This window comes from Anomaloglossus baeobatrachus, chromosome 1 (genome assembly GCF_048569485.1).
Source record: "Anomaloglossus baeobatrachus isolate aAnoBae1 chromosome 1, aAnoBae1.hap1, whole genome shotgun sequence".
In the NCBI taxonomy this organism is placed as follows: domain Eukaryota; kingdom Metazoa; phylum Chordata; class Amphibia; order Anura; family Aromobatidae; genus Anomaloglossus; species Anomaloglossus baeobatrachus.
The window spans coordinates 895,794,516-895,808,958 of NC_134353.1; the positions used below are offsets into that span (position 1 = coordinate 895,794,516).

The 14,443-nt window shown below is 44.8% G+C and overlaps 1 protein-coding gene across 1 annotated transcript in view; it reads left to right on the forward strand.

Moving 5' to 3' along the window:
• LOC142255286 (von Willebrand factor A domain-containing protein 5A-like) overlaps positions 1–9,491 on the forward strand; it is a 62,768-nt gene extending 53,277 nt beyond the window's left edge. The window contains exons 14-18 of the mRNA XM_075326823.1: positions 3,183–3,385; positions 3,481–3,615; positions 5,154–5,293; positions 5,566–5,692; positions 7,733–9,491. Coding sequence (XP_075182938.1) covers positions 3,183–3,385; positions 3,481–3,615; positions 5,154–5,293; positions 5,566–5,692; positions 7,733–7,809 — 682 coding nt within the window. The 3' untranslated portion in view covers positions 7,810–9,491. The remainder of the gene's footprint in view (positions 1–3,182; positions 3,386–3,480; positions 3,616–5,153; positions 5,294–5,565; positions 5,693–7,732) is intronic.
• Positions 9,492–14,443: the final 4,952 nt, after the last annotated feature.

The window sequence follows — 14,443 nt, forward strand, 5'->3', positions numbered from 1 at the left end:
CCGATGCACTTTTTGTCCTTGTCGCTGGTCCGCGCAAGGGGTTGCAGGCTTCTAAAGCCACCCTGGCTCGATGGATCAAAGAACCAATTCTAGAGGCCTACCGTTCTGCGGGGCTTCCGGTTCCTTCAGGGCTAAAAGCCCACTCAACCAGAGCCGTGGGTGCGTCCTGGGCATTACGTCACCAGGCTTCGGCTCAACAGGTGTGCCAGGCAGCTACCTGGTCCAGTCTGCACACTTTCACCAAGCATTATCAGGTGCATACATATGCTTCGGCGGATGCCAGCTTAGGTAGAAGAGTCCTGCAGGCGGCAGTGACACCCCCGTAGGGGAGGGCTGTTTTGCAGCTCTAACATGAGGTATTTCTTTACCCACCCAGGGACAGCTTTTGGACGTCCCAATCGTCTGGGTCTCCCAATAGAGCGCTGAAGAAGAAGGGAATTTTGTTACTTACCGTAAATTCCTTTTCTTCTAGCTCTTATTGGGAGACCCAGCACCCGCCCTGTTGTCCTTCGGGATGGTTTTTTTGTTGTTTGCGGGTACACATGTTGTTCATGTTGAACGGTTTTTCAGTTCTCCGATGTTATTCGGAGTTAATTTGTTTAAACCAGTTATTGGCTTCCTCCTTCTTGCTTTGGCACTAAAACTGGAGAACCCGTGATACCACGGGGGGGGTATAGCCAGAGGGGGAGGGGCCTTGCACTTTTAATGTAGTGCTTTGTGTGGCCTCCAGAGGGCAGTAGCTATACCCCAATCGTCTGGGTCTCCCAATAAGAGCTAGAAGAAAAGGAATTTACGGTAAGTAACAAAATTCCCTTCTTTATTCTTAATTGATCACATCAAGTTTATGCAAAAACTCATTATTTAACGTGCTAAAGGGGTATTACCATCTCAAAGATCCTATCCCAATACAGTACAGACCAAATGTTTGGACACACCTTCTCATTCAGAGAGTTTTCCTTATTTTCATGGTTCTAAACATTGTAGCTGTACATTGAAGGCATCAAAACTATGAATTAGCACATGGGGAATGAAATACTTAAAGTGTGAAACAACTGAAAATATGTCTTATATTCTAGGTTCTTCAAAGTAGCCACCTTTTGCTTTGATTACTGCTTTGCACACTCTTGGCATTCTCTTGATGAGCTTCAAGAGGTAGTCACCAGAAATGGTTTTCCAACCGTCTTGAAGGAGTTCCCAGAGATGCTTAGCACTTGTTGGCCCTTTTGCCTTCACTCTGCGGTCCAGCTCACCCCAAACCATCTCGATTGGGTTCAGGTCTGGTGACTGTGGAGGCCAGGTCATCTGGCGTAGCACCCCATCACTCTCCTTCTTAGTCAAATAGCCCTTACACAGCCTGGAGGTGTGTTTGGGGTCATTGTCCTGTTGAAAAATAAATGCTGGTCCAACTAAACGCAAACCGGATGGAATAGCACGCTGCTGCAAGATGCTGTGGTAGCCATGCTGGTTCTGTATGCCTTCAATTTTGAATAAATCCCCAACAGTGTCACCAGCAAAGCACCCCCCACACCATCACACCTCCTCCTCCATGCTTCTCGGTGGGAACCAGGCATGTAGAGTCCATCCGTTCACCTTTTCTACAAAGACACGGTGGTTGGATCCAAAGATCTCAAATTTGGACTCCTCAGACCAAAGCACAGATTTCCACTGGTCTAATGTCCATTCCTTGTGTTCTTTAGCCCAAACAAGTCTCTTCTGCTTGTTGCCTGTCCTTAGCAGTGGTTTCCTAGCAGCTATTTTACCATGAAGGCCTGCTGCACAAAGTCTCCTCTTAATAGTTATTCTAGAGATGAGAAGGTGTGTCCAAACTTTTGGTCTGTGCTGTATGTAGTAGATGTAATAATAAGAATATAGCAAATGCCTTCCAATTAGAAATGTAGTATAGTTCTCCTGATTAGCTAAGCTCTTACCTCATGTGCAGGGCATTGCAGCTTAGATATCCATGGTTACGTCCACTTAAATAGTGGCAGTTAGTTAATTGCTCATGGTCATAACCATGAATAACTAAGTTGCAATACCCTGCACATGAGGTAAGAGACACAGCTAATCAGGAAAACTATACTACATTTCTAATTGGAGTAATTTGTTAATATTCCTATTACACCTACTATATATTAGGATAGGATCTCGGAGATGGGAATACCCCTTAAGTCTGCCAAGCAAACTATGATATGACTATTATATGACTATCAGCCCAACGATGCTTCAGACGATTGTTTGGCCGACAGCCATCTCAGCCAATACCCCCATACACGATCAAGTGCTCCTGTGTTATCTAGGGAAAAGCACTGGCTGATGTGACCAGTGGTTTATCTCTGGGAGAATAAGAGGATTGGTAGTCCGAAAGTGGACGTGGCAGATTGATATCTCACCCGATCATCAGTTGGCTGGCACCACCATACATATTAGATTCTGCGCCAAACTCGTCAATATTGGTGAGTTCGGTCAACTTTGGTCTGCGTATCAGGGGGTTTTATTTTTCAAGACTTTGGCATTTTCAATCTCCAAATCTCTCCTGGATGGTTGGGAGAAGTTCCTCTTGGAGGATGTTTAGATGTTTATGGCTGTGTTCATAGGCAGAATCGTGAGTGAGTCCCTTCCATGGATGAGAAGCCACCACACATGAGGGCTCAGGATGCTTCGCTGTTGGTAGACCTAGGACTCCGGACCTTTTCTTCTCAGGACAATCTATCAAGTGTCCCAAGTAGTGTCAAGGAGGCTTTTTCCACCATGATGGAGACCATGTTCCAAGGGAAAAGTGATATTAAGTGGTGCGGGTAAACATTGACATTTTGGGTCCATGTGCAGGAAACTCCACAGATCTCAATCCTATTGAAAACCTGTGGTCAATCCTCTAAGGTGGTAAGGCAAACAAAAAACAGAACTTGTGATCATCTCCAAGCACTCATTAGATAATAATGGGTCATCAGTCAGGAGTTGGCCCAGAGGACCACATCCAACCGTCAGGGCGAAGGGCAGAAGTCTGTTGAAATAAGGGACACTACAGGGAGAGAAGTGACTGAGAAATGGGGAAAGGAGCTTATTTCTCTAGTAAGATCTATTATCTAACCCTAACCCTCCTGATCTTCACTAATGATTTTATAAAGTAAAAATGACTTTTAGTAACTACACCTTTTCTCATCCAGTCGTTTTCCCTTGTACAGCTCTACAATCCACCGATTAGCAGCAAAGAATCTGATCTCCCAGTTGGAGAGTGACCTGGAGTCCGAGGAGGCGAAGAAGAGAATCCTGGAGACCAGTCTACAATCTGGAGTCATCTCCTCCCGCACGGCTTTTGTAGCCGTCAATAAGGACTCCAAGGCCCCCCTGGAGACTCGTCCTGTGCAAAGATTCAACCCTCCTGTTGGTAAAGTTCAAGAGCTCTGTTGTTTTACATCATCCGGCAGCATAGTGGTCAACGGAGGGCAAAATCGGTCACTTTGGTTTCTTGTTTCTTTCCAGCATTGGCTTGTGGCATGTTTGGTCCACCAGGTCTAGCCTACTGTGCACCGGTTCCTATGGCATTATGTAGCCTGGATGTTGTAATGGACGCTGGAGTGTTGGACACAGTCTCACTACTCGAAGTAGAGAAACAGAGTAAGTCTGACACCTGGCCTGATACGTGGAATAGCGCCACACTCGTCTATAGGTGCTATGTGGTATTGCAGCTTCCCATTTACTTCAAAGGGGCTGATCTGCAAAACTACCTGTAGTCTTTACACAAGACTGGCACTGTTCTTATGAAGATGACTTTCAATATTAGGATTTCTTTTTTTCTATTTCTTACATGTGAAGCAGATCATTTTATCAATAATAAAAATAATTACTAGTCTTATTTCACATTTTGCACCATAGAACACCACTACATGTCATTACGGTATTCTGAAACCGTCAGTGCCTGTTACTTGCCATAAATATGTAAATGCTTCTTTTTCTCCTGCGCCTCTCCATTCCTGAGATTTTCCCTATGTATAAATCCAGTCTTGAAAGTCAAACGGGCGTGGCCCTCAGGAAGATGCCCACAGAGATATGTGGATGGTCACGCCCACTTGGCCAACGAGACAAGATTTACATACAGGTAAGAGGGTGTCATGGGGAAAGTACCAGGACCTAAACTGGTCCTAAGACTTGAGACCCTACTCTGTCTCTCCTCTCAGAGGTAAGCTTGATGGTAGCCAGGTCCGAGCCCCCAACATGACCTTCTCTCCTGTCCGAGCCCTGATCTTACTCCCCCCCCCCCCCCCCCCCCCCCCCCCCCCCCACCCTGGGCCGGAAACCCAGGAACGAAACCCCACAGAAAAGATATAGAAAAGGGAGAATGACCCCTCATACACTCTGCACTCAAACACAAAGAGAGACAATATGTGTATAGGGAAATAAAGAAAAGGGTAGGAAATAACTGGACAACAGGGGAAGGTTTACACCACAAAGGAAAGCAACTGTTGTTCACCATTAACTGACAACCACTGAGACCGGGATCACTGATGCTATCTTCTGCGATCTCCTTCTACACTCCCCAGCCTTAAATAGGAAGGGACCAGCTGTGGAAGGTGATCAGTAACCTGGCTCTCAGAAGAGTTGCACACTGCTCCAAAAAGGATTAACTCCTACATGGCTGGGAGCAGTGAAACAACTTAGCCAACGGAAAATTAAGCACTTAAGAGAGACCAGGTTGCCTGTTGGACTCTACAATGTGAACAGAGTCTGACACCGTAATACGCGTGTGCGGATCCGGACAGCGCATGACAGAGGGGGGCTGTATTTCAGAAAGACACTCAGGAACAAAAGAAAAACAACAAGAGGTATAAAAAAAAACAAAAAACTACATATTTATGACAAATGAGAGACCCCTTCTAAATACAGAAATCCCGGAAGCACAGATCTGCCACAAGGGGGAGCAAAGAGCAGAGGGTTTTATACAGGTTTATTGGTCGTGATTTACGATGCAGTATTGGGGTAAACTGTGGCAAAAAAGGTCACGATATGGCGTAGAGCACGTATTTATGTAATAAAAACATGGAATCACATAACCAAGTATTATACACACATCATTTTTGTGTTTTCTTGTAAGTATCATTAAATCTATCGAGATACAACACTTAAATAACAGGTCACCATCTTATTGTTGATGACAGACGTTCCTGAGAAGTTGGAGACCCCTCCTCTCTTCAGGCTGATTTCTTTGCAGAATGCAGATGGATCCTGGAAACCGGGCGCTGATTTGGCATCAATCCTGGGAATATCGGAAGACTTCCAAGAAAGCTGCCCGGACAAGGTAACTATGGCAAGATGTGGTAAAAGTGTACAAACTGTGACTATGGGATCTACTGTAACCTTAATATACACCGTGACTATGCGATATGCCATAACTATAGTGCACATAAAGCTGTCGCTCATGTTGGACTGAGTGCGGACTCTGGAATTATCATGAGTGCAACTCATCCATTGGGGGGGAGGAATGAGCAATGAGCAGAAATGACGAACAGCATAGTCAGTACCTGGGGCAGCACAACAGAAATCTGAAAACTGTTATACTGTCCCCTACAGAAGATGGATCTGTCGGTGTGGGCCACGATCCTGGCCTTGATCTGGCTTCACAGTTCCTGCTTGGAGCAGAGGGATGAATGGGAGTTACTGGAGTCGAAGGCAATTGCCCTGGTGAAGGCTAAAGCCGGTAGGTACAAGCTGCTACGCACACGGGTGTGGACCCACTGCACCACTGGGCCGGGCTTACTCTGAAGGGGCATAACCAGGTTGTTCATTAGAGGCTTTGATGGTGAGGTTAGGCTTGCTGCTGCTTGTAGTCGACAGGTACCACTCCAGGGCAGTCCCTGGTAGTGTAGCAGGTGACCCCAGGGGTCAGGGATGCAAGTATAGATGCAGGAGGTGGGCTGAACAGGACCACAAGCTGGACTGGATTAAAGTACTGAAGAGAGAGGACGGATGGTACAGATAGACATGTTCTTGTACAGGAAAGACGGCTAGACAGGGATTAGGCAACAAGGCAGGAATAGGCACAGGTCTCCGGGACTATACACAGGTACCGGATACTGAACCCAGGTAGGCTGGAGGCATTTCCAAAATTTGCACACTACCCCTTTTAGAGGTAGGAGACCTAAGCGTGCTCCCAAGAGACCTGCGTGGCATGTGCACAGTCCCGGGGAGCAAGAAGCAGCGGTGAGATCAGAGGAAAACAACACCGCAGAGCGGCCAGGAAGGTGAGAGCGGTGGCGTCTCTGCCGGGGGAAGGACGGAGGCAGTGCAGAAGCCCCGCTGCTGGCATTACACAAGCATGTGACAGTGGCTAGAGAAATGGTAATGGCGCACCAGTCTGATTGTGTCATCGTGGGGCATTCTGTGGGAACCGCACTGTTTTTGCTGTGGATTTGACACTTTTATGCCCAGTTATATCCTGAATGCCTGCCACCACCAGTAGGAGGTGCGTACTGCTGAGATCTATGTCATGGTAATCCCGCACCTGACAGAGTATACTAAAATGCCCTATGTCAGGAAGGGGTTAAAAAGGGGTTTACAAATCGTACAATTGTTAATAAGTTGTATTATTATATCATTTATTGACCACAAGCCATCAGATTTGAGATGTTATATAGAGGGATTCCCGGGCCTATGTCTCCATGACAGGCCTTTCTTCAAAGATTATTTCCTTCCCCCAGATCTATGTCAAATCTGCTAATCACAACTAAGTGCCTCTTTAGCGCCTCCTCTGGCACCCCGCACACCCCTAATTACACCCCACCAGGATCTTTCCTGCGGCCTATTCCATAGAAGCCTGCCGTTACCATGGACAGCCTAATGGCAACCCACAAAGAAGGGATCTGAGTTTCATCATGGTTACACAGTTCTTGTGATACGGCCTCTAATTTATCCTCTAATCAAGAGTATAAAAAGATACAGCCCTAATATAGTAATGAGTAATAGGTATGTAATATAATAAATGATGAGGCTGTTTGGACTGGCCCCACGGTGAGCCGGTGAATCCCCAGGTAGGCCTCATCCCTCTATATGAACAGAAAACACTTGCATCACTGTGTGACGGGGCCCTGCTCCCATATCACACAATCAACAGAGCGAGAGATGAGTGAGCAATCCAAAGCATATTTATTCCATGCAATCCAGAATGTCCATCAAATAATCCACCACACAGAGGGTAAAATATTCCAGTAATGGCCTAAATGTCTCGGGGATAAGTCACAATCCTCCAGCAGTCCTTTTCCAGGGAAATTGGGGTTTCTCACAGTCTCTCTGGGGTGTCAACTTCCCCCTCAGAGGATCAATCTTCTTCTCTTGTCGTTCCTAGCCTGACTGACCAATTCTTCAGGTAAGCAGAGAGTTTAGGTGGATCCCAGGCCCCCTCCCCCAGACTTAGGAACAAACGGGAGGGATTAGACCTGCAAACAATACAATGTACACACAAGGAATACAGAATGGACAGTGAACCATGCCTAAAATACGAACCTACACAACATGATACACAGTACACCATATCCCACCATCACACTGTATATATACAAAGGCAGTTTATTACTGTATAGAAGCATGGGTAGATCTGTGAATGAGGGTCAGTAATATTTGCATGTAGTTGAACTGTGGACCCCCGTAGTCAATGTTACTGGTGGTCCTTTGCCACCTCAGTCCGACACTGATCCCGAGCTTTGCCAATTTGTTTTTATTCTTTTTATGTTTGATGTTCCAGGTTCCTCACTGAATGCATCTATCAAAGCTGCTAATGAGCTACTGAAATCTGCTGTAGATCCCAAAGTCTTTGCTTGAATATTGGCCATATCCCTCCGTCCTCCTGAACAATGGTCGTGTTACATGGAGCCTCAGCAGCGGTTTATGGTTTCTATATGGACCTTCTCCAGAATTCAACTCCCTTATGTTAATGTCGGGTGTCAGATCTCCGCTTTCTTCTAACTGGAACTTTTTGAAAGGAAATTTAAAGATTAAACGTAGTTTTTATTTGTTTTCCATAAATGAATAATACACGTGAAAATAAGAAATATATAAGTAGTCTCCAAATTCTCAATTCACGCATAAAATCTGCAGCCAGCGAAAACAGATTTTCCCATTATGGAGATGGGACATGACAGTTGGTGCTTGTAAAATTCTATGGAGAGGGAGAAGCTGGAGGCCGACACTGACATTCTGCTGAATATGAAAAGGTGGGAATCCAGCAACCGCAAGGCAGTCTTCTTATAATTAAAACATTTCTTTTATTCCACCCCCCCCTCAAAAAATGTTAAAACCATGTGAGTGACATGGAGTATTCGCTGTTCATGTGTTTCAAGCAAACACAGTGCTCTTAAAGGGAATAGTCACCAGCATTTTGCTCCCCCCCATCTGAGAGCAGCATAATGTAGAGACAGAGATCCTGATTCCAGTGATGTGTCCCTTACTGAGCTGTTTGCTGTCATTGTGATAAAATCAATGTTTTCTCTGCTGCAGATCTAGCAGTTAGGCCGGAGTCACACTTGCGAGTGCCTCGCGTATAACTCGCGTAAGTCTCTCATTGAATCACCCGGCACGGACACACACTCTTCTGACAGGAGTGGGTAGGTTGCATGCATCGCTATGCAGCTGAGACGCTCCTGTCAGGAGAGTGTACGGCCGTGCATGATGATTCAATGAGAGATTCACGCGAGTTACACGCGAGGCACTCGCAAGTGTATCTCCGGCCTTATACAGAGCTTATAAATATGCTGGACTACCTGCAGCACGCCAAGTAGTCCTGTAATGATTATCTACTGCTGATTAAACTGTGATTTAATGCAAATTATGCTAAGCAGCCCAGTAAGTGACACATTGCTGGAATCTGGATCTCTGCCCCTACGTTAAATTGCTTTCAGATTAGGTGACATAAACCTGGTGACAGATTCCTTGTAATCATGATTCAGAGTCATAACTAAGAACATTGTGTTATAAGAAGACTGTCTTGCGGTCACCTTTTTTATTCATTGTTGACCTGACAGCCGGTTCAGCGTGTCTGAGCACCACACCCAATATCTGCATCTGGTGAGCTGTATTTTTTTTCCTTTCTACAGATATTCTGCTGCAAGTTCTGCTGAAATGACCGTCTGCTTCTAACTCCTCTCCACTCCATAGAGTTTTACAAGCACCAACTGTCATCATTTCTATTCAGTACATTCTGTGACTGCCTCTATCTCCTCCCCTCTCCATAGAATTTCACAAGCACTATCATCTTCCTATCTAAGTAATCTATCTTCAGTGATTACAGATTTTAACCCTGAATTGGGAATGAAAGATCCGTCCAGGAGGAGAAAGAAGCAGATTTCTCTGATGCGATAAATTACAATGCTACTTTGTTTTCTGTGCACATTTAAATTTCTGAAATAAATAATGTAAATGATTGTTCCTCTTTATGGATTTCTCTGCCCGATTTAGTTGACCTATACCTGTACTTGCTCTAATAAAACATAACTGGCTGCTCCACATTTAATCTTACACATTTCACTTGTCATTTTAGTGCATCTTTTATCTTCTTTTCAAATACTTGTTGAGTAGGCGGCTAATTGTGATATTAAAGCTATATGCTCTGAGCCAATCACATCTTCCTGTTGATTCCCCCATACCCTCTTACGGACACTGTACAGTAAAGACCAAAAGTTTGGACACACCTCATCTCTAGAACAACTGGTAAGAGGAGACTTTGTGCAGCAGCCTTCATGGTAAAATAGCTGCTAGGAAATCACTGCTAAGGACAGGCAACAAGCAGAAGAGACTTGTTTGGGCTAAAGAACACAAGGAAGGGACATTAGACCAGTGGAAATCTGTGCTTTGATCTGATGAGTCCAAGTTTGAGATCTTTGGATCCAACCACCGTGTCTTTGTAGAAAAGGTGAACGGATGGACTCTACATGGCCAATTCCCACCGTGAAGCATGGAGGAGGAGGTGTGATGGTGTGGGGGTGCTTTGCTGATGACACTGTTGGGGATTTATTCAAAATTGAAGGCATACAGAACCAGCATGCCTGCCAGAGCATCTTGCAGCGGTGTGCTATTCCATCCGGTTTGCGTTTTAGTTGGACCATCATTTATTTTTCAACAGGACAATGACCCCAAACACACCTCCAGGCTGTGTAAGGGCTATTTGACTAAGAAGGAGAGTGATGGGGTGCTACGCCAGATGACCTGGTCTCCACAGTCACCAGACCTGAACCCAATCGAGATGGTTTGGGGTGAGCTGGACCGCAGAGTGAAGGCAAAAGGGCCAACAAGTGCTAAGCATCTCTGGGAACTCCTTCAAGACTTTTGGAAAACCATTTCCTGTGACTACCTCTTGAGGCTCATCAAGAGAATGCCAAGAGCGTGCAAAACAGTAATCAAAGCAAAAGGTGGCTACTTTGAAGAACCTAGAATAGAAGACATATTTTCAGTTGTCTCACACTTTTTTAAGTATTTCATTCCACATGTTTTCATTCATAGTTTTGATGCCTTCAATGTGAATCTACAGTTTTCAGAGTCCTGAAAATAAAGAAAACTCTTTGAATGAGAAGGTGTGTCCAAACTTTTGGTCTGTACTGTTTGTGTGTATGTATATGTGTGTGTGTATGTATATATGTATATATATATATATATATATATATATATATATATATATATAATGTATATGTAGATTTATTTTTTTTACTTATTTAAAGAAATAATTTAAAAAAAATACACAGGGAAAAAATCCATTATTTGAAATAAAATACAGAAAAATATTGCAAATTTTTGTACATTTTTCTAAAACTCCAGAATCACACGAATATGTAGAAGTTTCAGTCATTACTACATAAAGTGAAAGTGATCAGCTACGGAGAATGGGGCTGTCTGGAAGGGGTTAACAGCACACAGCCTGACGATCGTTCACTGCTGCACAACCTTTGGTCTTCATTGACACCTGCTGCTCAATAAGTGAATGAAAACAAGTATAATTACCTCACATAACAGAATACACGCGCAGCTCCATACCTGCGCCACTTCCTAGTCTTGGCGTATTATAGTAATTACGGTAGTCACATGGAGCTCTTGTTACGGTTTCGTTTCTCTTTCGGGAACTGTAGTGTAAAAATTACCTTAAATAGCAAAATACAAGCGCAACAGGTCTGCCTTTAATGCGCTTTAATGAGTGCCAGATGATACATACGGTACACATTCTCTGCGCTTCTGTCCTTGATTACTGCACATACCCGAATACACCCGCAATTCTCTACCTTGCCGCGCAAGCTGCATTCGGTATTCTGCATGTTTTATGGTAATTACGGTAGCGTTAGAATCTTCGGGTTCTTCTGTGCAGAGAAGTTCACAGCGAGAGGTGAGATGTCATTCCTGCCTGTTCTATCGGCCAGGTATCTGCTGGGACGTGTAGTCCTTCACAATATAGAAGTATAAAGGGAGATTGCTTTGAACCATTAGTTTTCTACATTATAAAATAAAACTGCTCTAATGATGTTTATTACTTTTTTTTTTTTTTACTTTTCAATGGATTTTACCATCTCAGGAACAGAACTTCTAGATTCAGATTTCGTCAGGAAGTTCAGAGACCGACGGGATTCGTAAGGTGTTGGGACAGTACCGGTAAGGTATTAAAAGGGAGTGTGCACGAGCTGCGGACGCGCTGAGGTTTGGCATTTTTATTTTTGTGGCTGCTCCGCCGCCGGCGACTTTTTTCCTGTAGTTTAAAGTGTAACCATCGTATTAATTTTTATTTCATAAATCAATAGTACACATGAAAATAAGCAACTCTGTAGTATATCTCATCAGACAAATCTGCTTCATTCTCGGCCAGAATTGATCAGTCATTATCAACAGTCTCAATTCTTAGGTTAAAGAAGTTGTCCAGTTACCAAAACTGATTTTTTTTTTTCCTGATAAATCTTGCTAACATGTGCCCCTCAACACATCTATTGTGTTTTTTTCAGCAATATTACCTTTTATCGTGCTCTAGCAGCACATCCTCATTGCTGGCTCCAGTTCTGATGGGGTTAATCTCTCTTCTGACTTCCTGGGTTCAGTTCCTACAACTCCCATAATTCTTTGTGGCTCTAGGGCTGTATCTAACGTATCTAACACACCCACTGTATCTAACACACCCACTCAGCTCTCCTCTCCACCCAAAGACTCCTCCCTGCCTCTTCCCTGTGGATGCACTGAGAGAAATCACAGCAGAGACAGCTGAAGCTCCCGGCTCTGCACAACCCGGGGAAGAAAGCGGCTATCTTCTGCTTGTTCCCATATAGTTCATAGTGTGTGTGTGTGTGTGTGTGTGTGTGTGTGTGTGTGTGTGTGTGTGTGTGTGTGTGTGTGTAGAGAAATTATAATTATTAGTCTGCGCAACATGTGAAAAAAATAATTGGGGAAAAAAAAATGAAGGGGTCATGAGATTGCTTTTTTCCCTCTTGCCTAGTCTGTGTGCCGTCCGTATCATCCGTGTGGCATGCATTTTGCAGGCTACTGTCACATCAGCGTTTTTTTGCCTAAACTGCAAACCTCATACGACCGGATCCTGTGGATTAAATGTGCAAAGCATGAAACTGTTATTTTACCGGATCCTTCTGCAGCGTGACACAGAATTTATCGTCCGGCACTGGAGTCAGCTGAATTCCTGATTTCACAGCCCGCACACGCTGCAATGGATGCAGGTTAACAGCAGTCACTGCCTGCTGCCGATCACATGTGACTGTGTGCGGGCTATGTGTATAGGAGTTCAGCTGAGTTCAGATCAGCTGACTCCAGTGTCGGCTGATTAGGCTGGGGCCACACGGGGATTACTGCGATCCCCTCGCATGACACTTGGCTCACGCTGGCAGTACAGCAGAGCCGAGTGTCATGCGTGTGTCCCTGTGACTGAGGTCTGACTGTGCGATCAGACCTCAGCTGCGGGGGGCAGTCCGGCACTCAGGAGGTGAGGGCCAGCACTGCGGAGGGGCGGTTGGGAGGGATTTCTCCCCTCTCTCCTCCGTTGCCGGCTATTGCGATTCTCGTTCTGCACTCGCAGTACACCGATGTACCGCGAGTGCAGTGCGATTTTTCTCTCACACCATACACTTGAATGGGTGCGAGAGAAAGTCTCGGATTACAGTTGCAGCATGCTGCGATTGTTTTCTTGGTCCGATTAGGGCTGAGAAAATAATTGCTCATGTGCGCTGACACACAGGCTAATATTGGTCCGAATGGAATGTGATGTTTTATCGCACTCCACTCGCACCGTTTTTCTCGCCGTGTGGCTTAGGCCTTACTTGTTCTGTGTCCCCCTGCAACCATCGCAGCGTGTGCGGGCTGGAGTTCAGCTGAGTTCAGATCAGCTGACTCCAGTGCTGGACTGAACTCAGGTGACCTAACAGCCCGCACACGCTGCGATGGATGCAAGGGAACACAAAACAAGTAATCGGCCGACACTGGAGTCATCTGATTACTTGTTCTGCTGGCTCTGTGGTCCGGAGTAGGGATGAAGGAGCAGAAAAATGCTCTGGTGCTCGATGGGCGAAGCCCATATTAATTTTTATTTTATTTTTTTTTAAATTCATTAAAAATAAAAAAACAAACAAACACATAACCCTAACCCTAGGGTTAGGGGTAAAAAAAAAAGTGGTGAGCTCCCGCTGCATTTTCCATTGCCAAGTGTAACCCAAGCAGTTACTGGCTGCTAACCCCCGCTGCTTGGTGTTACCTTCACTAGCAATGAAAAATCCAGGAAGGCCTTTTTTTTTATTTAGGTTTTTGCCTAAAAACTTTAAAAAAAAAAAAATGACGTGGGCTTCGCCATATTTTTTTTTTGTACGCTAGCCAGGTACAGCAGGCAGGTACGGGCTGCTCCCAACCCCCAGCTGCCTATTTGTACCCGGCTGGGAACCAAAAATATATAGGGAAGCCCCCCTTTTTTTTTTTTTTTAAATTATTTCATGAATTTCATGAAATAATTTACAAAAAAAAATGACGTGAGCTTCGCTCATTTTTTTGTGTCCAGCCAGATACAACTAGGCAGCTGGGGATTGGAATCCGCAACTGGGGATTGGAATCCGCAACGCAGGGTGGCCAAAGCTTTCTGGGCCCCCTGCTGCGAGTTGCAGTCCACAGCTGCCCCAGAAAATGGCGTTTTCATAGAAGTGCCATCTTCTGGTGCTGTATCCAACTCCTCCAGTAGCCCTGGTGCCAGGTGGCACACCGGGTAATAAGGGGTTAATACCAGCTATGTTTTACCAGCTGGTATAAACCCTGAGATTCTTAATGTCAGGCCAAGTTTGACCCGGCTATTAAGAATCTTCAATAAAGGGTTAAAAAAAAATAAAAAAAATCACACAGAGAAAAATACTTTATTAGAAATAAATACACAGACACATTAGGGACTCCATGTTTATTACTCCCTCTCACCCCTCCACGATCGAGAGATTTCTGTACTTGTGAC